Source organism: Sinohyriopsis cumingii, chromosome 3 (genome assembly GCF_028554795.1).
Source record: "Sinohyriopsis cumingii isolate HCF-2022 chromosome 3, ASM2855479v2, whole genome shotgun sequence".
Taxonomy (NCBI): domain Eukaryota; kingdom Metazoa; phylum Mollusca; class Bivalvia; order Unionida; family Unionidae; genus Sinohyriopsis; species Sinohyriopsis cumingii.
In genome coordinates, this window is record NC_142963.1 from 39576722 (window position 1) to 39604661 (window position 27940).

Below are 27940 nucleotides of genomic sequence, written 5' to 3' on the forward strand. Positions count from 1 at the left end.
AAAACATGGTGTACAGTGGCTCGGTTATATTCCACTTTGACAGTTTATGATGTGTACTTTATTGCTCTACGTAACCATTTGGCTTTTATGTATTTTTGTCTTTCGTGTTGTTCCTTTTAAACTTGCAATAAACGTGTCCTGAAAAGTATACAAACTCTTGTTTTGTCTGTCTTCGTGTCAAAAGGGACATTCCTTGCACTATGGCTACCTGTGCTGTCTCTGCTCCCTCTTCCTCCACTTTCAAAGTCGTCGATGAACACTTAGATCGTGTCAGTTGGTAGGCCTTGTATCTTAGTTATCCCTTTAGCATGTTAATTGCCGGACCTAGTGGTCCAGGAACAATCGAATTTGCCAAACGTTTGATAGAACATAAACATCATTTGATCGATCGTCGACTTCAACGAATCATGTGGTGTTACAAAGATTGACAATCGCCGTACAGCCTTATGCGAGAAAGTCAAGGCGACTCCATCGTGTTTGTGGAAGGCCTTCCAGGCAAAGGTGACTGAATCGTGTCTGAACCCAGTCAAACCCATCTGGTCATTTTCGACGATGTGTTAGGAGAAGACGAAGAAGAATTAAACTATGGTTTACGCGCAAAGGGCATCATCGTAATACCAGTGTCATTTACATAACTCAAAATTTGTTTTCAAAAAAGTAAAGCCCTTCGCACCATCAGTCTCAATGCTCATTACATGGTCTTGTTTAAAAACCCTTGAGATAAATCGCAAGTGCAAGTCTTAGCCAAACAGTTATTATTTACCCATCAGTAAGTCGTAGTTTGACACTGTCTACATTGCTATAAAAGGAGATCTGGGAAAAAATAATTCAATTCACCAAAGGGAAAGTCACTGTGAAACTGCATTTTCGAAAACGATTCTCTAACGACTCGTAAGTCATGTATCCAGTGTACCGAGGCGTTATGCTGAAATCGGCCTTTCGTTCGGTGGCTCCCGTGTTGAAACCAATGGTGACACAAGTATTGCACGCATTGAAAGATGCCGCGTTGACGCAAGGCAAATAATTTCTCCAAAATGTCATCATCGACAAACAAAACCCTAAAGAAGCATTCTTGAGAGCAGGCAAAAATGTCTTTCTGCAAACAGGCAAAGACATTTTGGGCCGACGAGAAACGCCTATAAATGCCATGGGCGCTGCTAAGTCAGGCTGTAACGTAGTCGAGCTAACACCTTTGAGACTGAATTGGTATTTAAGAAATAACAAACACATATGTGAGTGACAATAAAAAGATGTATTATTCTCTCACACTAATGATGAAGTAACATGACATCAAAATAAATACAAAGGTACATAATATGGATCCAATGGAAAACTATGATGAAGAACATATATAATTATTTGAAATGTTCAATAATTATAAAGTTGTCTCAGATAATTAAACACTACCATGCTTTTTGTCTCTATGGTCAACCAATATGCTGACCTTTCCTTATATAGTCAAACACTAATGACATTCTTATAGTCAAGCACTATAATGAAATTCTCTTAGTCAAACACTATAATGAAATTCTTATAGTCAAACACTATAATGAAATTATTATAGTCAAACACTATAATGAAATTATTCTTAGTCAAACACTATGACCTTCTTATAGTCAAACACTATAATGTAATTCTTATATGTATGTCCAATGTTTACTTGACATTTCATATGCCCTTTGACCCGCTTCCCGGCTCAGTCACTTCAACCATCCAGACTTTTCATGCACATATACGTTGGCACTTTCCTGGCGGTCTTTAATCACTACTGCTGCGGCCTCTGGCTACACTTAGTCAGTCCGCACACAGTTATCCACACCTAGACACTCATACCTAGCTATCCACAACTAGTAATCCACGCCTAGTTATCCACATCTAGTTATTCGCATCAAGTTATTCGCACCTAGTTATCCGCACCTAGTTAGCTGAATATGAAAAGAAACTTTCCAAATAGTCTGCTTTCTGTGTATCTAGATTAAAATATCTGAGCATTTCAAATGGATTAATACTAACACACTTGAAATATTCCTTATGTACGACTGTGACGTACGAATGGCATACCAAATAAATAGAAATATGATATACTAAAACTCTAATACATACATAATACGTCTTCAATATAGAAAGAGGCGACGAAGAAAACACCCCTTCAGAAGCATTCATACTCATAAAGTAAGAAAGACTAAGAAAAGAAAAACTGTCAAATACTTAGACGTTATTGATTATTAAAAATCCACACAGAGAAAGCAAAATGATGCACCAAGAGTCTTGCGCCTGTTCCAAGTCGTAAAGGGATCTGTTTGCCATGCCACCCGCTATGATGACGAAGCAAGAATCTCAATGTATTGAATTTCATCCCGTATCCACTTTGACAGTCTGAGCTCCCTTTGAGTTTGAAATCAAAGGACAGCCCGAAGATTTCATCGATCTGAACAGCAGTTACTTGTACCTGAAAGTTAAAGTGGAAGACACATCAACGGACGGTCCCCATCTAAGGGACGGTGAGGTAGTAGCTCGCGTCAACAATTGTATGCATTCTTTGTTCAGCGAAGTGGATCTGTATTTGAATAATAAACTGGTCAGCAGCAGCATGGATACTTACCCTTATCTAGCGTACCTAGAAAATCTCTACGGAACAGAGGCTAAAAGCACTCACCTGGATGCCTGCATGGTATGGAAACCTTACACGGCAAACAAATTCACCGACCTAAATGACGACAACAAGGGATTTACTAGATGTCAAGAGAAAATCAAACTAAGTCGTAGTTTAGAACTAATGGATCGTTTGCATTTGGACATGTGGTTGCAAGAAAAGTATTTGCTGACTCGTGTAGATGTTCGCCAAAGACTGAATCGTAGCAGTGCCGCTTTCCATTTATGGCTGCAATTGCCGATTACAAAACCATTATTAAATAAGCCAGACTCTACGTGCGACGCGTGGAAGTGTTACCTATAGCGGGAAACGACATCAGTCACAAACTGAGCAGAACGACCACCAAGTATCCGATCCGACGTGTGGAAGTTAAAACTTTCACTATTCCTGCTGGACATCAGTCCATGATCGAAGATCATCTGTTCCAATGACAGTTACCCGAGCGTTTGATCACTGACATCGTCAAAAATTCAGCCTTTAACGGAGCATATAAGGAAAATCCTTTTGAATTCATCATTACAAAGTGTCCAAGATCGAAGTCAGTCGTGATGGCAAGACTTTGTGTACCAGACCCTTCGAACCTAATTTTACCCAGAAGAATTACTCGAGATCGTACTTGTCCCTGTACGAAGCTACCGGACAGTTAGGAACCAACACCAGTCACGGTATTACGTACGACGATTACGCAGGAGGTTATGCTTTGTGGACTTTTGATTTCACTCCAGACCAAGGTAGCAACGAGGAACATTTCCACCCTATAAAATCGGGTCAAATTCGCGTGGAACTTCAGTTTGCACACCCATCCTTTACTCGTGTGTGTGTGTGTTCTCAAGTACGTTTGTAAGGATAGTAGAATGTGTGCTTGTATAAGTTCGCATACGCTTGAGTGAATAATATATTTTGGGGGTTTGTAAGCGTTCGCTTACGTTTGTGTGAACAGCAGAGTGTGAAGGTTTTTTCCCTTCCTTTCTGTGTGAATGGTATATTAGGGTTTCTTTTTGCTCCTTTCCGTGTGTGAATAGTATATTTGTGATTTGTTTTTGCTCCTTTCCGTGTGTGGATAGTATATTTCTTTTTCTTTTTTTTCTTCATCCTATGTGCGGATAGTAGATAATATGAGAAGTGAGTGTAAGGATGTTTTCTTTAACGTCCGTGCTTTACAAATATAAACTCAAGCGTCCATCATTTGCACCACTGAACATTGAATACCAAAGAAGAAGACGGTAGGAGCCTCAGATTTGTCTAACAATTTGAGGCACAGTTCTTTCTGGATGATGGATGTCACCTATGTGGTGGAAAGGCTTAATAAGGAATGGAGGTTCCCAGGCAGCCTGGACTTTGTGACCAGCCTAAAAGTAGCCAAAGATCTGGCAGAAGGTATGATAGAGAAGGAAGTAAAGAAATTAAGAACATTAATTACACCAGAATATGTGAGAGTGGGAAGCTTGAAGGAGACACTTGGTAATGTAATCAAAGTCAGGTGCTTTCTAGAAGACACATTGTATTGGACAGAGTGGTCCTATGTAAAGTGGGGCTGGACCAGCTCAAGAAAGCAGAGGAAATGATGAGAAAATTCCTGGAAGAAGAGGTGAAGAAGAATAAAGATACCTTGACTAAGGAGAGAAAGGAACAAGATAAAGATACCCTGACAAAGGAGAGAAAGGAACAAGACAACAGAAAGACAAACTGAATCAAAACTTGATGAAGGTACAGGAAAAATTTAGAGCCATGGGACATCCTGACTGGATGCAAGAGACGGAAAAGAAGAAGAAAAAAGGAATCATCAGGAAAACGAGGAGCTGGTGGAACAACTGGAGGCAATAAAAGAACCTAAAGGCCCTTTTCAGGGCCACTCATATACCTCGAAAAGATTTGCTTCTTTTGCCTATATGTTTTTTTGAAAGTCAGTAGTATAAGTGTTTTTGACTGTATGTTGTATGTTGTATGTCTTATATAAATCTAAGTCCCACTCTTTATTCCTGATTGAGGTCAGTCCGGTGCACACATGCACACCCGCTGTTTGCTCCCTATTGACGTCACCTCACACTGTTGTAACATTGTTACCAATCTCCCGTACCGTGACGTCAGACGCTATACAGACCGAACTTTCCCTTGTCCGTAAACATGCCCAATATACATAATATATAGATTCCATGTTAATTCCCATTGTCCGTAATCGTGCCCAGGGTGATTTTTAAAACCTTGTCCGTAATCGTGCCGGGTGGCTGGGTCCGTAATGAATTTTCCCATTGTCCGAAAACAGCCCCAATATACTACTAATGAGGTTAAAAAACAAAACAATGGTTTCAAGACAAGTTGATACATTCACTGAATTTGGGCCTAATACAGCCACATACACAAGGGAAGCAATTTCTTAAACGGTGCCTTTGAAATTTGATGCTGAATATAGGAAATTCAACTCCAAATGTTTCTCACATCATTAATTTATCTGACAAAGTCTTGTTTCAACTCTTTCAAGAGACATTTTCCAGAACGTCATTCGCATCAAAAGTTAAATTACGATACAGTGATTGATTAATACCTCGGTGTAATTGTTTGTAACATTGCAATTACAAGTTTGGAATCACGCGCTAATCCGAACAATTCTGAGTGGCTACTTAAGTTAAACGAGCTTCACTTTCTCGAGGACGTGATAGAAAGTGAAGAGTGATGACAAATCTAGAAAACAACCACAACATACTCTTGTTGCGTTAGGTACGAATATTGTTGGTGAAATATGTACCAAAGAAGAAAAAGTCAACTCAGCGGGCATACGTGTTTATGTCACACTCATTTATAGAAATATACTCTCTAGTTTTCATTATTCAGTTTCAAAATGATTATTTAACCATGTGTAAAAATGTTAAAATATATTTTATGGTAGTTTCAGAGCCAAATCATAATGCTATTTAAATTAAATAAACACTAATCCATGTGCAAGCCCTATCTCATTTACTACTTTAGCACATTAAAAAAACTATGAAATTTGTGTGTATATTATCATTTTGGCATACCAGTTCTGGTGTCATTGATCGGTAAGTCCTATGAATACGTTTATGAATTTGCTTTCTTATTAATCGTTACATATACTTATTAATGCATCTTTGTCATATGGTGTTAATTAAAGCTTTTTTATCCTAGATTTCTTTTGATCAAAGCAACGCTGCATTAATGTTACCTTTAAGTGTTCACCTGAAGGAAGCACACTGTATTATGGATATCTGTAAAAACGCATGGCCTTGAAGACATGTTAACTCAGAATATTAAGGAACTTAATAATGCTTAGAAATGAAGTTTGCGTAACTTTGTACGCATTATTTTAAGATCATTGGCAATTAAATTAACTACTGAATATGCATCAGGACGACCAGAAAAGAGTGCAAGTACATGTACTCTCACATCACAGGCATGTTGCGACTGGTTTATCATAGTGTTTTTGTGGCATCATCTCTATTCCAACATCAGCTTTTCTTGTATTGAAAACAAAACAAAGCCAATAAAAAAAATGCTGTACTGATCTGGTATATATTTAAAGTAGTTACAAACGTATTATGTACACTACACAGCTTACTGTGTGCCCTTTGTTGTGGAAGCGTTAGGTTGAGACCCTGACCTCCTGCCCCAACACACAGGAAATTGTGTATTAATTAAAATATTCTGAAGTGTTTAAATAAATAGAGGATAGTTTCTTTCCCTACGTTAATGATGGATATATTTCATTGTGTAGTACCAACAACACTATACTTTAGTAAGTGGAAAAACCACTCATTCAAATAAATCATTTCTGGTACCAGAATATGAAATATGTCCGGTATTAAAGAAGGAAATGAAAATCTTATTTTTATCATAAACCAAACGTGCTCCATAATTCAAGTTTAGAAGATTAAACTTACGTCTTTGCACAACACGCCCACCCAACCCCCTTTTCGTAAATTCACCTCACTGTCATAGCCTGATCGTGTAAAATATACATTACTTTGGAATGCGGTACAATTAGGTTGACCTACAATGTCGCAGTAAATTATATTTTTTGTCGTTTTGTAAATTATTTGACCCTATCTGGAAACAATGTAAGTAAGCAATGAATCAGAGCTGGTTTATTTGTTATCTAGTAAGATGGGGAAATAACCTGGGAGATGTGAACCGCGTTTGGTCTTACTTCTTTATCAAAGATTAACTTTCATATATTAAATGGGTTTAACGCCATTATGCAGCACACGATAGGTTATACATGGCGGCCAGTATTAATGGTGGAGGAAGAACCTGGGAAAACCCGGGAAAGAACCCCTGACCCACGAGAAGCTACTGGCAAGCTTTCTCACATTTCCACACTGGTTGAATCCGAAACTCGAACCGGTGCAGACAGAGGTGAGATGGCAGTGATCCGTAACGGAGAGCGCTTTAGACCACTCAGCCACTCGGGGACCCTATATTAAATGTAAGGAAGATTCTATTATTTTGTTCTACCTCACAAAGTACTCGTTTTCAATGCTGCATGTACAACTATTGTGCTCACAAGTGTCGCATGGCATGGTGGGAAATATTGAAAATATAAGGATATTTTTTTCACATGTGAAAATATAGGAATGAAACGAGTATGAAAAGTAGTATGCCAATAAGTCTCGATATTTCACACTTATATATAATAATGAAGGGTCTCTGTAACGATGATTCTATTATTATATAGCTCTAGCTTTGATATCTTATGATTTTAATCAATCCCAAATAACGAAGACAGATCGGAAATGTTAACAACCGCCGTGAAATGCTGTGTTTTCAGAGCAAGTGATATGAATTGGACATGAGAGGAGGGTATATGTAATTTATGTAATCAGCACGACAATACAAGATCAGAACTTTTATTTCACTATATATGGAGACCTCGCCCCTACAAAGGAGATTATGAAAATATACAGTGGTCATATGACAACGCAAAACATGTGTATAAAAACAATGAAAACATTTTAGAAAAATATATAGTAATAATAATAATAATAATAATAATAATTATCGAATTCATTCAAAATAGTAATATTGCTTTGTAAATATAGAATGCTGAAATAAAAATTTTAAAATAAAGATGAATGACATGGTTGACGAGATACATTATTGACAAAGAATGTTCATGGAGTGTCTTAAAATTAGAAAAATGAACAAAATTCATTCCATTTCAAGGAAATAAAATGTTGCACTGTCGCACTTCCCATTATTTGGACAACACTGGGTTTCATGTTGATTTTTAAAGATAGTTTGTTTCTTTCAAGCTGAATCTTTCTATGCATTTTCAGAATTGATATTATTGTGTTGACCAGTGATTCGAGTTTTAGATTCTTCTTGTGTAGAGTTATGACCAAACCTGGTCACAAGTACGAAAATCAGCATGAAGACGAATGTTATTCCAGCAATGAGAAAAAAAAGAACTTCCATACAACTGTTGGCAGCAGGATCATTTGGGAACCAGTCTGTAATAATAATAATATTATTAATGATGATGTTGATGATGCTGATAATGATGATTATGACTGCTAAGTCTCCTTGTGTGTGTTTGTGTGTGTGTATATATATATATATATATATATATATATATATATATATATATATATATATATATATATATATATATATATATATATATATATATATATATATCTTGTATGCTTAACTTTTTTCCAAGGTTGTAAGATGTAAACAACATAGTTACAGATCTAACTTTTGTCAATGATTTTAGTTAGTAAAGAAATTATTTACGTTGCAAGAGTTCAAAGTCAGACTTATTTACAATTAGACTAGATATTTCCGTTGGAAACCTTCACATGCTATTACCTCATGTAAAATGTGTGTGTATAGGGTTATGATAAGCAAAAAATTAATTCCTATTTAGATCAGTCTCTGGAAATCCAGATGTGTTGTTTAAGTAAGATATAATTTGTGATGGGATTATTTATTTTCATTATTCGTTGAAAATATAAAATAGTAATTCACGTTATGATTTGATATAAAACTATTCTGGATTTTGTGAATTCACTCAAAGACATGCATGGATTGCATCATCTTTTTACATCTGGACATTTACGACCATTGGAATTCATTCAGATATTTTGGACTAGTGATAAGACATTAAGAATTATTTTGGATTTAAATAACAATTCTTTGCTGATTATACTTAAAATTGTTGATATTGTTTTTCATCGTGTTTCATAATTTAAGACATAGTCATAACATTATATATATATATATATATATATATATATATATATATATATATATATATATATATATATATATATATATATATATATATTATAAGCGACCTCTACTTCCTGTCTGCCAGGGAGGGTTCATTGAAGAAGTTTCACTCAATAGTAAAGTCAATAAAAATGTTTAATGAGAGGAACCCAACTAAGAAACTGGAAAGCTGACACCAGTACATAATTTGCATTGGAATAAAACAAACATATTCCTGCAAGGAAACACTCGTTGCTTGCACTCTTTTACTGTAACAATTAGAAACTAACGATAATTTTCTATGTCTTGTTCCTGGATAATTTTAATAAAATGTCTCAGCACATAATAGCCTGTTTCAGTGTTAAATGAATCAAATAATGATTGGAAATCATAGAGTGACCACAACAGACGAGAGATGAAGATTTGCTTTTAATTCGTTTACCCTAGGTTACCAATGTGGTGGGAGATAACTGCACGACAATTTGGACGATTAATTTACTTACTCAAACATTTTCTACGTAATTTTTCAAAATGCTTGCCTCTGCATACTGTTAAAGATATGGACGTTCAAATGTTGAAATTATTGTTCATTTTGCTAGCTTTTCACCTAAATAATGTCCAAATAATTCAGAGTAATATTATTATTTTGCCAGTCCTATACTATTTTTATTATTTATTATTATTATTATAGCAATTTATATATGTCATTACCTAAAAATGGTGTTGAACTTCGCAGGTGTTACTGAATTTGGCCACTCCAATATATAACCTTCGGATTTTAACCACGTGACAGTACTGAACCAGCCAGAAATGGCAGACTGAATCAGCCAACGACTCAGATGTGACAAACTGGCAAACATCAGTCTAGCGCAAATCTTGCGATATCAACCACATATGAATAAGGATCAGTATATAAAACATTCTCACATCTTATATCTTACTCTGTACAAAAGTCTGAAACGAAAGCTATATATCCTAATTTGTCTATAGTGTTTTCAGTAGCAGAACAACATTTCTCGAATGGATAAACTGTGGTAAACCAATGACAGGGTATAATGTTACTAAAATAATTGCGGTTGCAAGGGAAGTTGCAACTATGCACACAACAAATTGCATTACTCAATAAATCTAACAGCTTTTATATAAAGTCAGTATATGGCAGGTATTACTTTCGGCAATAAGTTCACTGTGACTTCATATGAGTGTAAATGTACGTGAACAACATACCGGTAATATCGAACCATCGATGTCATGGGTCACAAACGAACAAAAATGACGCCCATAAGAATTTTACTCGATCGATGAAAAGTTCGTTTACCGCGAAACACGAACAACCTAAAATTTCATATTTAATACACGTGTCGTGATGTTCCCATGAAGCAACCACATAAGGGAGAAAAACACATTTGGTATCAAATGGGGTAATACAGGCATGTAATTTGTGCAAGAAACGGTGCTGAATGTAAAATGCCGAGCCTTGACAAGTCAAGTGTAATATAATGTTCAACATGGTAATAGCTAAAACTTATTGACAGAGATCTCCTACAGGCATAATAAACATGGGATTAACCAACTAGTAATTCAGTATAATTTGACTCCATGGACCGCAGGAAGACTGAGAACATGCCTATGAAGTGGCGCATTATCGAAAATAGGCAGAAGCTATAAGTTAAAATTCATGTAACCACAGGGCAACTAATTCGCACAACTACATGCTCTTGCGTTGCCCAAGGAGCAAAACATGTAACATTAATGTCTTGAAAGAAACATCTCTCATTACATATGGAGATTTTACATGCAGTAGTAATAATCCACCCCAATCCCATTATGGTGCACAGCTGGTTGATACCGAGTCTATGATATATATATATATATATATATATATATATATATATATATATATAATATATATATATATATACATACATACATACATACAAAAAGATGCATACTTTTTTCATTAAGAGTGGTAGTGGTTGGGTTGGGGAGACCATGCAGGCATTTATTTTTTGCCCATCATCCCTACGTTTCTTTGCTGGTTGATTCATCTCATGCCTTACAAACCGACACAGCAAGTGAGCGAGAAAGGGTAGAGTGGGGGAGTAACCTTCAAATATTTTGATATCAAATAATCTGTTTTTAGAACCTGATTTATGATTTATAAAATAGAAGAAAGAGAAAAAGAAAATAACTAAAGTTTTAAATATATTATTGTATGTGTATTCCTCTTAAACAAGAAATGTACCATACAGTCTCGACAGGTTATTACAACTTTGTATCACTTGTATTGTGAACACTGTATTAAAATCGCATGGAACATGTACACCTGTTTCAAAGATCAAGGTTCTTGTAGGTGATATGTAAGTTCAGTTTTCTTTCCCATGCATTTCCCGATATGTACCGTAGTTCCTTTTGAGAGATCGAGACATCAAGAGAGAGATCAAGATCATAGAGAAAGAAGAGAGGATTTCGATGAAATTGTGTACCATGTTTAATTCGTTTAGAAAATACGGATTATTAATATTTTTCTCGTTATTTTCTTACATCGATAATGAATAACCAGTGGAAATTAAACACTGATTTAGAGAGTATTGAAGCGACAACCTATTGTTGAAATAACATTTGATATATGCGTATTAATGTGCCATGGGCAGATCACAATTTTATACACCAAAAGTTTTGGTATATCAAATTAATTAATACCAACACTTTAAAATCGTTTATAGGTTTAAGGTGTGTGTGTGTCTGTGTATGCATGTATGTATGTATGTATGTATGTATGTATGTATGTATGTTCAACTCTAGTAGTTATCAAGACAATAACTCAGCATCTTGAGTAGAAGTTGCAGTGGTAGTATTAGTTGTTGAACAACAGGCCCATCTAGAGCAATGTGAAGAAGGAGGTGGAAAATAAAAAGTAGAACGTGGTGGTAAAGTATCCGTCAATAACTTCAGTAAATGTTCAGAGACCCTTACAGCAAAGGCAAAGTAAACTTCATAAGTTAATTTTTTTTGAAGATCCATCTGAGGTACAATTTAAATTTATGACTGACGAATGTCGATTACCTGGCTTAGCACTCTGAACGATGGCTGTGAGGATTAACGAGTAGAAGGATCCTAAACCCATCGTCATTAAAAACAGGCCTGTTATCAATCCTTGCATGTAATCTGGGAAATGGGTATAGGCATATTCAAGACCTATAATAATGATAATAATAATAATAATAATAATAATAATAATAATAATAATAACAACAGTAATTAAACAAAATTGTTGTAGGGTTTAACGCCATTTTTCAGCACACGATAGGCTATACATGGAAACAAGTATTAATGGTGGAGGAAGAACCCGGAAAAACCCTGGAAAGAACCACCGACCCACGAGAAGCTACTGGCAAGCTTTCTCACATACCCACATTGGCTGAATCCGAGACTCGAACCCACGCAGACGAAGGTGAGATGGCAGTGATCCGCAACGGACAGCGCTTTAGACCACTCAGCCACTCGGCAATAATGTCGCATTAATAATGATAATAATAATAATAATAATGTGACAGGGTGGGACATCATGCTACATGTCTGCGGCATGATGCCCCAGTGCTAGACATCACTATAAACTGCCACACTGCAGACATCGTAGCGATATGACTGAAAATGTTTTAAAGCTATGTTAAAAGTCCTAATCACACAAACACACATTATTATTATTATTATTATTATTATTATTATTAACAACAACAACCAAAATAAGAGCAACAAAAAGAACAGAAAATAAAGGAGTAACAAGTGGTCGACTCTGTAAATATTTTGGGATATCCAGAATATCCTGTACAATCTGTTTCTTCCTTTTTCATTAGTTATTTTTAGACTGTTTCCTTCAGCCAGATTTTCACGTGCCTCTAAGAGATATACCCTTGGAGAGCAAGTCTGGTCAATGATTCATTCATGCATTGTTTAATTCTTTCTTTACCTATCATATATCATAGTCTTGATTTGGAGATTAAAATCAGCTCTACAATACCTTTACATTAGTGTCGATCTCTCATAGTAAGGCTAGAGTCAGGTCATTTGACACAAATAAGATTCTTTACTCTGTCTTCACCAACCAATTTGACACTTTTGAAAGTCAGAATAAAGGATTACGACACCAAACAGTTTGTCAAAAAGACATCTTGAAAGAGAAATAGGAAACTTAATTTGAACATGAAACAAATTATGAGGCAGAGCAATTGTGGAGTCCTGCTAACCTGATATACTGGTCCAGACCTCACTCAGTCCAAGCAAGGCGAATACTGGCACTTGATGAAATACAGACATGTTCGACGAATTGTGAGAAATATTTGTGCCTTCCTGTTCAAAATGCCCATGCTGCTTTCGAAACATTTCCAAACCACCGGCATAACATAGCGCTAGCACTGCTACGAACATGCCAATTCCTGAAATGGAAGAAGCTGATGAAAGGAATCAAATACCATATTGCACAAAAGGCACATAAGAACCCTGACAGGGTGCTAGCTTACTTGTACTGTTTGATGTCGCATAAATTATTCGAGTCGATTTGCTAAAATATAAAAGCCTTCCAGCATGCACCGTCATAATGTTTGTCCAAAACCTACTACATAATAGTTTAGCAAAGAACAGTTTTTCATAATTTTATAAACAAATTGTAGAATGTTGTATCATATATATATATATATATATATATATATATATATATATATATATATATATATATATATATATATATACACACACGAAAGAAACGTAAGGTGTTAGCTTAAAATTACATGTCTCCGTGACTGTTTGCGACTCAACATGACGAAAAGATTTCACTGATCACAATTGGTGAATATTGTCTAAACTGTTTTATTAAACTAGTTTTCCCAATGTTTGCAACAATGCATGGATTGATTACATATTTCTGTATATGTGTTAAAATGAGGGAAGCTGTAACAGTTTACACAGAGTGCATGCAGTTCTAAGGTCATGTGCCGCTTGAAGGTTAAAGGTCAAACATTTTCTTAATCTCATCGCTATCCAATTTTGGGGTGTTCGCTTTTCATGTCATGGTTCTAAAAGTCGTATTTATACCAATATATGTCCTCATATAATGTTCAGGGGGTGGGGATCTTTGTGCGTTTTGGGAAGATTTTAATAATTGTTATTCTCAAATGTATCCTTCCATTTTATCATTTACTCTGTTGAAAACTGACTTATTGATAAGGCTTGGAAATAGTTTTTATAGTTTGCAGATTTGTTTTCCTTTAAACAGATCCAATAACGAGGTAGAGTACCACTGACTTCTGAATCATTCTATATATGACGAGCAGGATGAATGGTAATAAAAGAAGATCTACTCACCTATTCGCTGCAGGTAGGTTGGACATCTGCCACATCTGATCAGCAAGGGGTATATAATGATGTCCATCAGTGGTATACACAAAGCAACCATGACTGGATTGAAGTAAATTAGGAAGGCTGGAGGAATATTAACACCATCAATACTTAGGTCCAATTTTGCACTTTGAAGAAACAGGGATGTTGACATCTAAGATGTAGGACGAGCATAAATGTTAGGCATACATACATTTTTTTTACTGCAATTTCAAGTAAGAAATTCTGGTAAGACAAAACAAGGAAGAATACTAGGTGATCATAATGTCTACCAGGTCAGGCACACCAGTTCTACTACTCTTTTTTTCACCATTAATGTCAATATAATTATAAGCAGTTTAGAGGCGTAGTCCCACGGATATTTTTGTATGATTCTTTCATTCGTTCATACATGCAAAGAAAACAAAATCAGCATTTTGTCTGAACAAGACTACCACAGTTAGGAACATGTACTGACGCATGCATGGTGTTCATGCCTGTCTTCCAATTTGTAATATTTAACTCGATAAAAAAGATGGCCATTTCAACAGTCCGAATTAAACCATACTCGTTTATTTTTACTGGATAACTCACTCACACATATAGACATTAGACAAATAAACATTATTTAATAGGAAACGATCACTTACTTGTGCATAGCTCATCCAGTAGACCGTAATGAAGCCATATATAGGTAGAATTTTAAGCACATTTTTGACATCATTTACGTTGGCAGTTTCGAATTGGCTGACTTCAAAGTGGTTTCTTGCTCTCCTCCGCATGTTCCAACACATTTTAATCGCTTTTTTCAGGACACTTTCTGGAAATCATTATTTTATCATTGATTCTACAAACATTTCAGTTAAAGAAAAAAAATCTAAAATTTATATTTATTATCAAGCTTACATTACTTTGTCAGGAACACATCTGCGTCTTTTAAATTTATAATATTCTTTCCTGCTGTGTCACATTATGAAATAAAAAAATAGACATTAATACCTCCCACGACATATTTAACTAATTACGACCGTATAATGAAACAGAGATTTGGATTACTCGGATTTTACGGAAGTATCATTTACGTAGGAGCTTAAAGGATTAACTGTAACAGTTTACTCGTTAGTAATATCTAATTTGCAAATGTCGTATTTAATATGCACAATATTATTAATTCAAATTACAATCAGGTTACCGTCAAGTTGTTATTACAAGTTTTATATTTACTTGCTTGCCAGACTTTTAAACTCAACGTAGAAATATCATTAATGCTTCCACGCCTAGTAAGGAGAACTATGGATGAAAAATATTTTCATATCTGTGTAGCGTGAAATGATAATATACTATGAATCATTTTAAAACCTGAAACCTGAGAAAAAGATCAACGAGACGAATATGCTACTTAACATCCGTTAAAGTAAAAATTAAAATTAAACTATTTCATGTTCATTATACAACAAATTTTATTATCTATGTTACACAGCCTCAGATGATAGTAATAAATTTAAATTTAAAAACATAAATATATGAAATGGGTGTTAAGAAAACAAACAAATCAAGGATATTCAATGGGGTATAAAAGTTAGTATTAAAAGTAGTTTCTTTCAACGTGAATTCTAGCTATGTGAAGCCATCAAAAATGTGCTTGTAGTGTCAGTATGTTATACCAGAACTGTCATTATGGGAAGACCAATCAAAACGTTGTCATCATGATCATTCCAGTTAGCTCACCATGTCACTAAGCAAAGATTTGATTGGTGGCAGTGAAACTGCATTAGCTTTTTCAAATCCACAACTGCATGACTCTTGTAATTATTGTCTGGTTAAATCACCACTGATAAAAGGACACTCGGGTTTTTACTCTTTATCAGGATATGTCGCCTCGGATTTTTACTGTACTGTTATTTACATTTATTTGTTTATAATTAACAAAACATTTCATGTCTATCGTCCACCCTCAGTAAATTAACTTCCTTAATTAAGTCAACAAGATCTTCAACAGTTCTCAAATACTGAGTGTGGTGTTAAATCGTTTATAAAAAAATTATTTCAGTAACGGGAATTTGTTACTTTTAATTTATTATTTTCCTGCTTTGGCTCTTGGTAAGGCACTTCGAATCGCATGATGTTGAGACAGTTGTCCATACCCATATAGCTTTGTCTTTGCCATTTTTGAGTTTTGTGAGAATGGACAACATTCCAGGTGTCTATTTTATAAGTTATTATTTATATAGTAAGTTGTTGCATCTACTGGACACTTCACAATTGATACAAGAAGATGCTTTCTGCCCAACTACCATGCTACTGTTCTCATTATTTATATAACATCTTTAGTACCTTACCAACACCTATGTCCCTAAGTTTGAACTAATTTCGCTTAAATCTAGATTTCACCATAACCCATTTTTATAATCAAACAAGCGGATTACCACCACCATCTTGCTAATTTCTTGTTGCACCTGCCTGTTTGCATACCATTTTACTCGAGTTGTTTGATTCCAACTATAAAATCATCTGCATCCATTTTCTCAGATCTACCTGACAAAAGCATTTAAATGTAACAAGAAACCAACTCAAACAAATAAATTAATAATTTTTTTGAAAACACAGCAGAAAAAATAACAAAAGAGAGGGACTAATCGGAACAATAAAGGAAAATCTATTAGGCCAGCGAAGACGATTTATTTTTTCTGCATTTAAACTTATTTCCTTTATATTATTCATGCTATTTGGACATTTCAGTGTATTTGCTCTGACTTCAGAGTTAAATTGGTCGGGTATCTCAATGTATTAAATGAAGGGCAGCATTTATATAGTGAAATAAATAATCAGATATACCCGATCAAACAAATGTTAACCTAAAGGTACAGTGTATTTCTCATAAGTAGGATATTCCCTTTTATGGATCTTCGGCACTTATCATTTCTGCTTGAAGCGAATAGATAACGTTGTTAAGTATGATAGAGATACAAGAAGTGATGGGGAGAAGTCAAACTGCCTTTAAAGAAACCAATGCCATCCACTCAAATCGTTGATACAAAGACAAATTTAATGTTTTCCTTAGAACTGAGATAATCATAAAGTTTAAAACAGTACAGTTTGTTATATTTTATTGGTAACCAAATCAAGTATAGGATCTTGTAATTTAATGAAAACAAACCCCTAGGAACAAATGTTTGTGATATTATGTACATCAGTGACGTAATGAAACTAAATGACTTGTCCAATACAAAGGTGCCGATAATGAAATATTTATCTCATTCTGGCAGTTTATCATAATGCAAACAAATTTCATAGGTACTTTTGGGACCAGTTGGATCTTATCCTGGTATGTGACACGAGTACAATTGCTTTTTTTGTATGGAATGGTGGACATTTTTTAACGTTTATTGTACCATATTTATTTTATTGAACTTTCCTCAGAATAAACGTTTCAAGAAATATAAGGAAACAAACAATTATTATATGCACCATCTGCCTATATCGAAAATGCAGCCTAGGCTTTCGAGATAGTTTACTGGGATGTTTTAGTGTTTTAAAACAATAGATCAATCGAGTTTAAGTTATGGCACATTTAGCCCTCTTTCCTATAGACAATGCACTATTTTTCATTCGAAGAGAGACACTTCACAGGATACACAAATACCTCACTTACCACAAGGAGGGACATGCTTGTATGTTCTTTGTCCTACTCTGAGGATGACAAGTCCAGCAACCAATATCAACATGGACATGAGGTAACCCCAGCAAAACGTGTGTGTTTCTTGTTGAAGGTATATCACACTGGATGATGCAATGGATCCAAGATTTCTGGCCCAATAATACCTTAGCATATTCCAAGAACATTATTTATTATCTCTAATACATCAGTAAACTGGAATATGTGACTTACCCCAATGTATTTACACCATCTATCTATGCAAACTTAGCACATATTCAAACTGAATGTAACTAAATTTAGCCTACTGTTATATCTATTTTAGGCATATGGAAAATGTGACTGTATTTAAAGAATGTTAGACAAAAAGGCAATGAAGAACTTTAAACACAATCTGGATCACGAACCACGTCATAAATAACGCTAAGGATGTCTTCGCTACACAAGCCATGCATTTTGTGAAGGCACGGTATTCGAAGGTGCCAATGAAGTGACCAGCTGGCGTCACAAAAGCTGATGATGAATTTACTTTATTTCAAGTACGAGGATTTTATAGACACCCACTGGTTATTGAAACACGATTCCTTCCTTCCTTTGGTTGAAAGTAGTCTAGTACATTTCAAATAAAAAGGAGGAATAAAATGTAATGTTCTGTACGTGTTAATGAATCCACATTGTGTTCGCTAGGATCAATGTCACAAATTGCCTTTTCCTTCTTTAAACAATTTAGCTCAAAGCTCAATAGCTCCAAACTAGTGAAAATATCAAAATAAAGTAGTTGTCTAATACTGTCAAAAAAGGAAACACAAAATAGCTCAGACCTTAGTATAATTGTCTTTACAGTGCAACGTTATCTCTGCTCACTTCAGGTGAGCACAGTTCATATACATGGGTGACAAAAGGTGTAAATTGTCTTCACTAATAAAAAAAGAAAAAAACAAAATGAATTGCAAAAGGAAAAATAACCACAGCTAAAATAAACTGTTGTGATGTAAATGTGAATATTTAACACAAAAATGTGAATGTAAGTACATCTATACCTATGTGTGCAGTTTTTTCAACTTCTTTTGTTTCGCTTGTGCCATGGCAGATCAATATCGGTAGACTTTACGTCTCAAGAATGGGTGTAAGAATTTGTTTACAAAAAGGTTTGCTATGATACATACCAGCGTGTACACACTCACTGCATTAGTAATGGTTTAAGTAATTGTTTATACCATTTTGCACCAAAGAGGATTATAACTTGAATGGAAAATGAATTTATTACCAGTGGCAGAAGGTCTGAACTGCTCTTGGTCCCATGTGGGAAATTTGCTGGGCGCCAAAAGGGATAATGTTGACTTGAATCCCACCTGCTCCAATTGTCATGACTACTACGCTTGCAAGAAAGAGTGCTTTTCTTACATCCTAAATGTGAAAAAAGGAATTAGTCATCTCAACTAATTGGCATATTGGTGAAAAAATATAGATGGTTGAAACGAATTTATAAATTTTAGATGGAATGATCAATTAACCATCACAAAGATATGAACATAAAGCAAGTAGTATGAAATTTTAAACTTTTGAATCTCATCCCATTCATCTATGAACTTTTATATCTCCATTAAAATTTAAAGAATGGAGAATATCATCTTTACTAGATAATAAAAACAGACATATAATTCGCGTCATCTGGATATCAATGTAATCCACTAATCCATAATTACACCTTACCTCTCTGTCATATCCAGACCAGTTCTTGAAATCACCGGCAGAGAGGAAGAGAAGAATTTTACCTTTAAGAGAAGAGATCAGGATTGCAAGTCGAATTTATAACCGTAATCGCTATTGTACATTTCTGTTACTGAGACGGTCTACCAATGTCAGCAAAGATTCAATAAAATTTCAATTACGGATGCAGAAAACAATGTTTAATATGTATAACTGATTCCTTTGATTATGTGGCTAAATATACATTCAATTTTGGCCAAACGCAAATAGATTTACGCTTTTAACGATGACAAAGTATCAGTTAGGGCCCATTGCGGTCTCTTTAAACTTCTACTATCTTGTTTAAATGCATTAATGAAAATTCTTCATATTAATTTAATTCGTTTTAATTTTTCCTTGATTGTAATTATACGCAGTATATTTGATAATAAAGCAAGGAGACTAAAATCCAGAATAAGAATTACGATATTTGGAAACATACAAATACTAGGCAACACATTAACTAGTCGTACAATAACTGATGTTAATACGAAATACCTCAATCAAATTAGTCTCACAAAGATTCTAGAATTTAGCAGGAAGAAGGGTACAGAAAAAAAACCCATATATATATATATATATATATATATATATATATATATATATATATATATATATATATATATATATATATATATATATGAAATGCTTAATGCAAAAAGACGCAATATTAATAATGATGGGTTAAAAAAACTTGTTCACCTGTTACAAATATTAATCCAGACCCGAGTATAGTTTTGTAACGTCCGCACATGGAGTCCGCAAAATAACCACCAATCAAAGAGATAACCATGTACACAGTCCCTGGAGATAAAATTCATTACGTTGAATAAGTCATGTATATTCAGTTTAGTTTCGTGTTTTACGGCACAGTAGTGAGTCAACGATAAAATCTAAGACCGTGATTTTAACCCACATTTCTTTGTGGATGACTTGTTTTTCCTAATAAAATGTTGAACATGTTACCAAATGTTTATATGCTCTTCTCGAAAATAGTTTCAGAAAACGTTGCAAAACAGTCCACGACGAAGGTAAAATTTAGGCAAGGACTTAGTCAATCTACCCAAATAAATAAAGCTGTAAAAGCATGATGCAATAACTTCCATTAACACACTGCTACTAGAAAGTTTTACCTTGTTTAAGGATATAAAGTTTGGTAAATAAGCAAATTTCTTGCGCAAGCAATTCAAAAGCATTTTCTCTTGACCCATCATTATGCTAAACTGATGTATTCTTTAGAAAAAAATAATGTCTGCTACAGACGCGTAATCCAACTTCTGCATCCATTGAGAATCGTGTTTCTGCTAGATGACCAAACTATGGTTTTCTTCAAAACTCGTGACTTTTCCTGTGTAAAATTCTCGTATTATTTATTTCAAATCACTTTAAAGTTTAAAGAAAGCGTTAAAAATCGAAGACTTGAACTAAATTAGCCCAGCCATCCCCCCAAATAAAAAGACCCTGACCCCCAACAGCTTATCTATTTCTGAAATGTATTTATCATTAAAAATAAATGGGATTTCAGTAATAACTATCGAGTGAATCGCCTATTAAAATATATAAATATCGATTGTTAATTATGATGCAGACGTCGGTGAAAAAATTATGGCTAGTATCACATTTTAACTGGTATGTTAAGCAAACCATGACTGATGCACCAAGAAAAAAAATGATTCTGAGTAGTTCGTGGCAACCTCAACCCCCATTAGAATAGATATACAATTTTTCATGGAGTATGGCAAGTCGTTCTATGAAGAACTGTGGCCTGTGGACATGATGGGTGTAAAACAAAGATGGGTGTAAAACAAATACTTAATCCGGAGAGGGGCTTTTGATAATTTCATAAAAACTGCAGATTTTGTTTTCCAGCGAGAGTAGGCCATCCAGTTTCAAAATAAAGCGCATCTCTGCTAGCAAAGGTGGGTAGTCCAGAAACTATCCAGGCTACTACAAGCTGCAGTTTTTCAAACCTGAGTTAAACAGAAGAATATGTCAGATTCATATTCCATATTTATGTATTAGTCCCCTCTCCAACACTCTATCAAAGGATTCCGATATGTCTCATAACATAATACACGATACTCCACTACAGCCAATTGTATTTCAGATGTTATGATACCTATCCATGAGCTGATACTTAGTTGCAGGACCAGGTATAAAACCAGATTGATATTTGTAAAGAAAATCTGTTTACTGAAATAATTATACATACATGTATATTAAAAACGGACTTTCTAAACTTTTGCTAATGTTGCTCAGATGGGATGTGGGCATGTAATTTTACGTTTTGTCGTCTTTCTTGAATATTCGCAGCAGGCTGACTATATCCAATTGATTTGGAAAGTTTCGTAAATTGAATGGTTTATTAAAAAGTAGTAAAAGAGGCTTGTTAATTGAAACTTTCATTTTCTTAAGTATGAAGCTGCTAATATAATCTAGACCAGAGGCTTAATTCTTTTGTAGTGTGGTAATTATTTCTATATTTTCGCTCTTAGTTTGATTTGATTCAGTGCGTACATGGCTCTTATCTCCAAAAAGGGCAACTGTCTTTCATGATCATCAATACAGATCGAGCAAAAATAATTTAGTTTGCTTTTTCAAAATCTGAATAGAATATGATATAAGTGCTCGGAGGAAATACGCATTTAATCTATCTTTTCAAAAGAAAAAGGTCAATGCGACTGTACATTGTTTTCTTTCCAACATAGAATGCAGTAAAAGATGTCAATACTTAAAAAGACTTTACAAATCATCGTATCTTTGCATACGTATTACTTACCAATTCTGTCAAATATCTTATATTTCTTTCCAGATACTTACTCCCAAGCTATCGATAAAAACATGAGTTTCCGAGCAGTGAAAATAAGTTGGGTTTTTTTCTAACAGTGAAATGAACAGGTTTAAACAGTGAAATGAACAGATTTTTTAATAGTGGAATGTACAGTTTGGGAAGGATTGTTAACGTTATCATGTAAAACGGGAATGCTTACCTAGGGACTTGGAAGAAAATGTGATCTTCCACAATTATTCATGTAGGTGAATCATTTCTATCCTTTGCGAGCTACGTATAGAAATATTGATATGGTAATGTTAACCTTAACATGAGTAGAATCCCTAATGGATTGAGGTGCTACTTGGAGAAAAGAATTTCAAAGAATTCAAGATAAACTATCTTTCCTTTCGATTGTCAAGTGTTGAAACCATCTCTAATATTCTTCATCGATAACAACATTGCCAAATTAGCTGATGTGGTGAATATGTTGGATGTCAGCTTGGCGCCATTTTCATGTCGGACAATGTAGATATTATAAACGCTTTGGTGAACACTCAGTGTCAAAATGATCATTTATTCAGGGGAAGTTGACATAACAAGATTTGTAAGACAAACGACGTAGCAACCATATTGGATGTACGACTAGCACCATTTCTTTAAGGCCCAACAAAGTATCACATGAAGTTTGTTGGTAAAAGAAAAACATTCATATAGCATCCAGGATGAGTATCAATAAGAATATTTTCAAGATGACTGCTGTTGATATTGGATGTAAGATTGACACCATTTTCATTTAAACCAACTGGACATCATGAAAAGTCTTCTGGTGGAAACCTAATGTCAATATGACTTTCAGCTCAGGTAGATTTGCAAATACAAGATTTTTAAGATGGCAGCCAAGACGGACATAATGGCAGTCGGATCAGCACAACTATTATTGAGAATTTGCTAAATACAATATAAAGTCTTTATGTGAAACACCAACATTAATATGAACATCCATGTAAGAGGTGTTGTTAGCAATAACAAGATTTTCAAGATGGCCGCTATGGTGGCCATACTGGATGCCAGATAAGTGTCATTTTCATTTAGACATCATAAGCCTTTTAGTGAAACACCTATTCTGATATGGCCATCCTTTTAGGACAAGCAGCAATAAAAATATTTTCAAGTTGGCTGCCATGGCGGCCATGGTAGACCTCATATCGGCCCCGTTGTCATTTACGAACCACAAGACATCGTAAAAGTCTTTTATTGAAAGTCGTGTTAATTGGAACATCCACGTAGGCTGGTAATAATAACAAGATTTCTTAGCCATATAGGATCTCCCAGCAACACCATTTTTATAAGTACGAACTAGACCAAGGGATAAATGTGTGTAAAGTTTCATGCAATCGACCAAATAGTTTACGCGAAGCAGCGATAACAAACATGTGCTAACGGACGGACGGACGGACGTCGGACTATGGACGAAGATCTTTTACGTTTGATACAGGATATGCATAGTTCTATTTTGTTGTTTTCTGGCAGTAGATTAAAGACAGAACATTACAAAAGGCAACAAACTGCCCTGGGAAGATGTTCAGATCGCAAGGTCGCACAAAACAAAGAAAAGAATTTGTTATACATACATACATACAGTATCACTGGAAATAATCATGAATACTGCACGTCAGCATAATCCTGGCTGCACTCATATTTTCCTCAAATAGCAAAAAACATACTCGAAGTGAGATTGAAACAAACCAACCTGACAACAATCAACTTTCACTCTTCGTATATATATATATATATATATATATATATATATATATATATATATATATATATATATATATAAAGAGGGGGAGAGAGAGAGAGAGAAAGATGTGGATACACTGCTGGACAGAGAGAGGAAATATTTATTTTTATGTTGAGATATAGAGTGATGCTGACTGCGACGATACCTGTGAAAATCCAATATGTCATGGCTGCCTCGAAATTTGTGAAATCTAGTTCTGATTTACAGAAGAGTACCATGTTAAGGACAACACTAGAAAATGCGAATCTTTCACAAAATACTGTAACGAGGATGAGCAATACGGAGAGACTACACACATTATATCGTTGGTTAGGAATCTCGTTTATTCTGCCAATGGAGCCATTTCCACTCCGAGTCCTTTCATGGGCAGCTACAGATAACAGGGGAGTACGTGCCGAAAGTTCTGGTGTTTCATCCATTTCTGCGCCTTAAAAATAAATTGTGCACAACTTATCTCAAATGTAAGATAGAAAAAGGTTGCGTACAATAACCAAATAAGTATGGAAGAGCCATGTATCGATCTATCGCGATAGGACAGTAGATGTGGGCAACACGTGTCTTGTATAAAGTGTCTTTCATGCTCCACATCAATTATCCGCCACCGGTACAAAATACTGATAATGATGAGCAAATATAGACTTCAGTTTCTTTTACCCCCGAAATATGGAATGCGTTAATGTGTGATGGGCTATATCAGCTGCCAGAATCTTTACAAGAATAGAACAGTGGAGATAAGATGATTTTAAACTCGTCCTCCTTGGCCATACTAAAACTATATAGGGTAGAGCGACCTTGTTTAGTGCGGTAAACCTTACCCGGAGGAGCTAAAGGAATTTAGAATTACATATGCGGTCAGTGAATTGCTTAAAAAGAGATGTAAACTTATTTCGGATACGCGCGTTTTCCGTTTTATTTTAAATAGTTTTCATTAAGGAACTAGCTATAAAGTATTTTGACGAAAGTCACAATATCCAAATCAGGTATGGATATATTACTAATGCATTAAGAGAAGCAAGTTTCCTAGGTTTGTATGTAAATGGCTAACGCTGAGTCTAGATAAACCCAGATTTGTTTTAAAATATGGATCTATATGCGGTCTTGTTCAGCAAGAATTGGTCAATGCACATGGACAAGACATTACGGTTGGAAATTCCGATGAAGTCCCTTCTAAAGAACTACGCATGATAAGATTTAGCATTTATTGATTATTAGCGATTTATGTTCCGTTCATTTTAGATGAGGGAATACGTTTTACGTAAGCATTGATTTTTTAGGTAAAATCACGTACGATTGGCAGATTATTCCGTGACTTAATAGATAATCAATTATTGAAACTAATAGTTTTCTATTCCATACTGATGAAATACTATGTTACATCTGTCTGACAAGATACAGGATCTGACAATCTAAGTTTGGGGCCCCGGGTGACCGAATGGAATAACGTGCTTGCCTTTACAGATCATTGCAATCTCACCTGTCTCCGCGGGTCTGAGTCTCGACTTCGGCCATATGGTTATGTAAGAAAGTTTGCCAGTAGCTTCCCGTGGGTAGGTCGTTTTCCAGAAGGGGTTTCCCGAATTCTTCCTTCATCAAATATTCTGGCCTATCAGATGCTGAAAAATGGCGTTAGACCCATAATAACCAGCTAACCATTAAACAATCTCAGTTTCCTATAGTTTGGAATGCGCTTATTTAGACCTATTAATTGACGATATACATTAAATACTTTAGGCAGTATACTTTCGAGACTGGTTCACTTTCAAGACTGGTTCACTTTCGAGGGCAACATGATATGGGAATCTAACGGCTTCTTTTAGAAGTAGGCTTATTTTTGGGGTTTGCTGAATTTAAAAATGTTGGGTATCTGTCATAAAAACAGTTAAACATATTGAGATGGCACAGACCGAAGTTTACAGGATGGAATTGATATGAGGGACAGACGACGCATGATCCGAATAGGGATGAAGAGTTTGCTATATCTGTTTACATTTTGTTTGAACATTTGCCTATATTCAACGTAAAACTGGAGGAAAATAAATGTGCGACACGAGAAACCATAAACAAGCTTATTCAAACAGACATATAAAGATATAAAGATTAATAGAAGGGGAATAAAACAAAAATTAAAGGATAATGGTCTTTCATACACGAGCTGTCCGAAACTAATGCAATAATCATCTGAGGAGATGAATTGCCATGCCAAAGTCCGTTGGAAGAATCATGGTACAAAAAATACAACGAGTCAACATTGGCATGCAAAATACAACAAAGGGCTCAGGAAGATATGCTTTTTTTCAGGTAATAATGTTCAAATTACAAAGACTGGTCACACTCAGTACGAGTCAAGAATTAGACTATTTCATTTCAAATAATCAGTCATTTCTTAAAAACGGAAGGATTCTCGTTTATTCTTTTCTCCCATTCTAAGCGCAGCTCAAGGATTATGGAATGAAATACGATTGCACTTGTCTTTCTTGTGATATGTACTGATATATCAGGGACGCGGACAGGGTCGGACATCTACGACAAAATGCCGGGGTCCCACAACAGTCAGGGGCCCACCGCCGTCACAATTTGTTATCATAGAACCTACTGGAAATTTTTCCAAGGGCCAAACATTCCCGTCATCAGCCCTGAAATGTATATACATATCAGGGCCCGAGAAGGGGGCTTTGGACCCCACTGAAATCCGGCTAAACAAAACAGCAAAACACTTTCACACACAAACGTACAGTCACTTTTCGTTTTTTTTTTTTCTTGCACACGTTTGTTTGGTTTATGCACGTTCTGAGTAAATAGACACATACAGGTTTGCTTTGGCGCCCTTTCGAGGAAAGTTAGGGCCCCTTTTGAAATCGTGGAGACTCCCTCCACACACACACACATACACACTTGACCTGATCCGGCCCATCATATCCATCCGACTTACACATTTCACATATACGCCTACGTGCATACCTTTGTCTCTCATATACAGTGTATTATCGTTGCAACCATGTTTCGTTTTTATTTTTATGTTACTGACAACATAGCAGACAGTAAGCGCGACATGGTGGGTTTGGGTGCAATTTCCCCCAGACGCCATGGTAAATGGGGCAAGTCGGAATTTTTGTTTTCATGTGCAGCTGAAATTGTCAGTTTTTTTTATCTTCACCTTAATGTAACGCGGATAAATTTTCTCAAAATTTGTATTTAGGATGAGGGTTGGGGTAACTAACAAAAACAAACTGGTCTCAGTAGCAAAGTCGTGGCCCCACTAAAGTTCGGGCACCTCGAACCTTTGAACCGCCATTGAGAGTAGATTGTAATGAGCACCTTTTCATTAATATTCGTAAATGACTTTCATTGTGGTACTCACCCTTAAGAGTTTTCCACCAAATGTCTACTCCACATACCACTTTGTTTATACTGTGTACGCACTGTCATTGACCTTGACATTCTTGCAACATAGACGTGGTGTAAATAATCTAATATCTGGCTCAACCATGCTACATAACAGGAATCCTTATATGACCTGTCTCGCATGGCAGTAGTTAAGGGGGATATTATAGCGTCAATGGGAATTAGCATTACAGACCCCCCTTGGGAACATATAGCGTCAAGGGAAATTTAACATGGAGAAAAATCGTGGGAACATATAGCGTCAAGGGAAATTAACATGGAGAAAAATCGTGGGACTGTTGAGTGTCAAGGGGATTTGAACATGGGAAT

The 27940-nt window shown here is 35.4% G+C and overlaps 1 protein-coding gene across 3 annotated transcripts; it reads right to left on the reverse strand.

The window, feature by feature from the left end:
• Nucleotides 1-7496: 7496 nt before the first annotated feature.
• On the reverse strand, nucleotides 7497-27735 carry LOC149802740 (solute carrier family 15 member 4-like). Of its 3 annotated transcripts, XM_089952149.1 has the most exons (11): nucleotides 27588-27735; nucleotides 24375-24656; nucleotides 20358-20459; nucleotides 19620-19681; nucleotides 19174-19313; nucleotides 17904-18073; nucleotides 14902-15071; nucleotides 14240-14426; nucleotides 13126-13314; nucleotides 11945-12076; nucleotides 7497-8115 (listed from the first exon to the last, which is right to left on the reverse strand). In XM_089952149.1, the coding sequence occupies exons 2-11, from the start codon at nucleotides 24646-24648 to the stop codon at nucleotides 7928-7930; spliced, it is 1614 nt and encodes a 537-aa protein (XP_089808275.1). In that variant the 5' UTR covers nucleotides 24649-24656; nucleotides 27588-27735; the 3' UTR covers nucleotides 7497-7927. The 3 variants fall into 3 exon arrangements, with proteins under 3 accessions (XP_089808275.1, XP_089808276.1, XP_089808278.1); XM_089952150.1 differs by lacking the exon at nucleotides 24375-24656 and having other exon boundaries at nucleotides 27588-27725; XM_089952152.1 differs by lacking the exon at nucleotides 27588-27735 and having other exon boundaries at nucleotides 24364-24499.
• Between the last annotated feature and the right edge of the window lie 205 nt (nucleotides 27736-27940).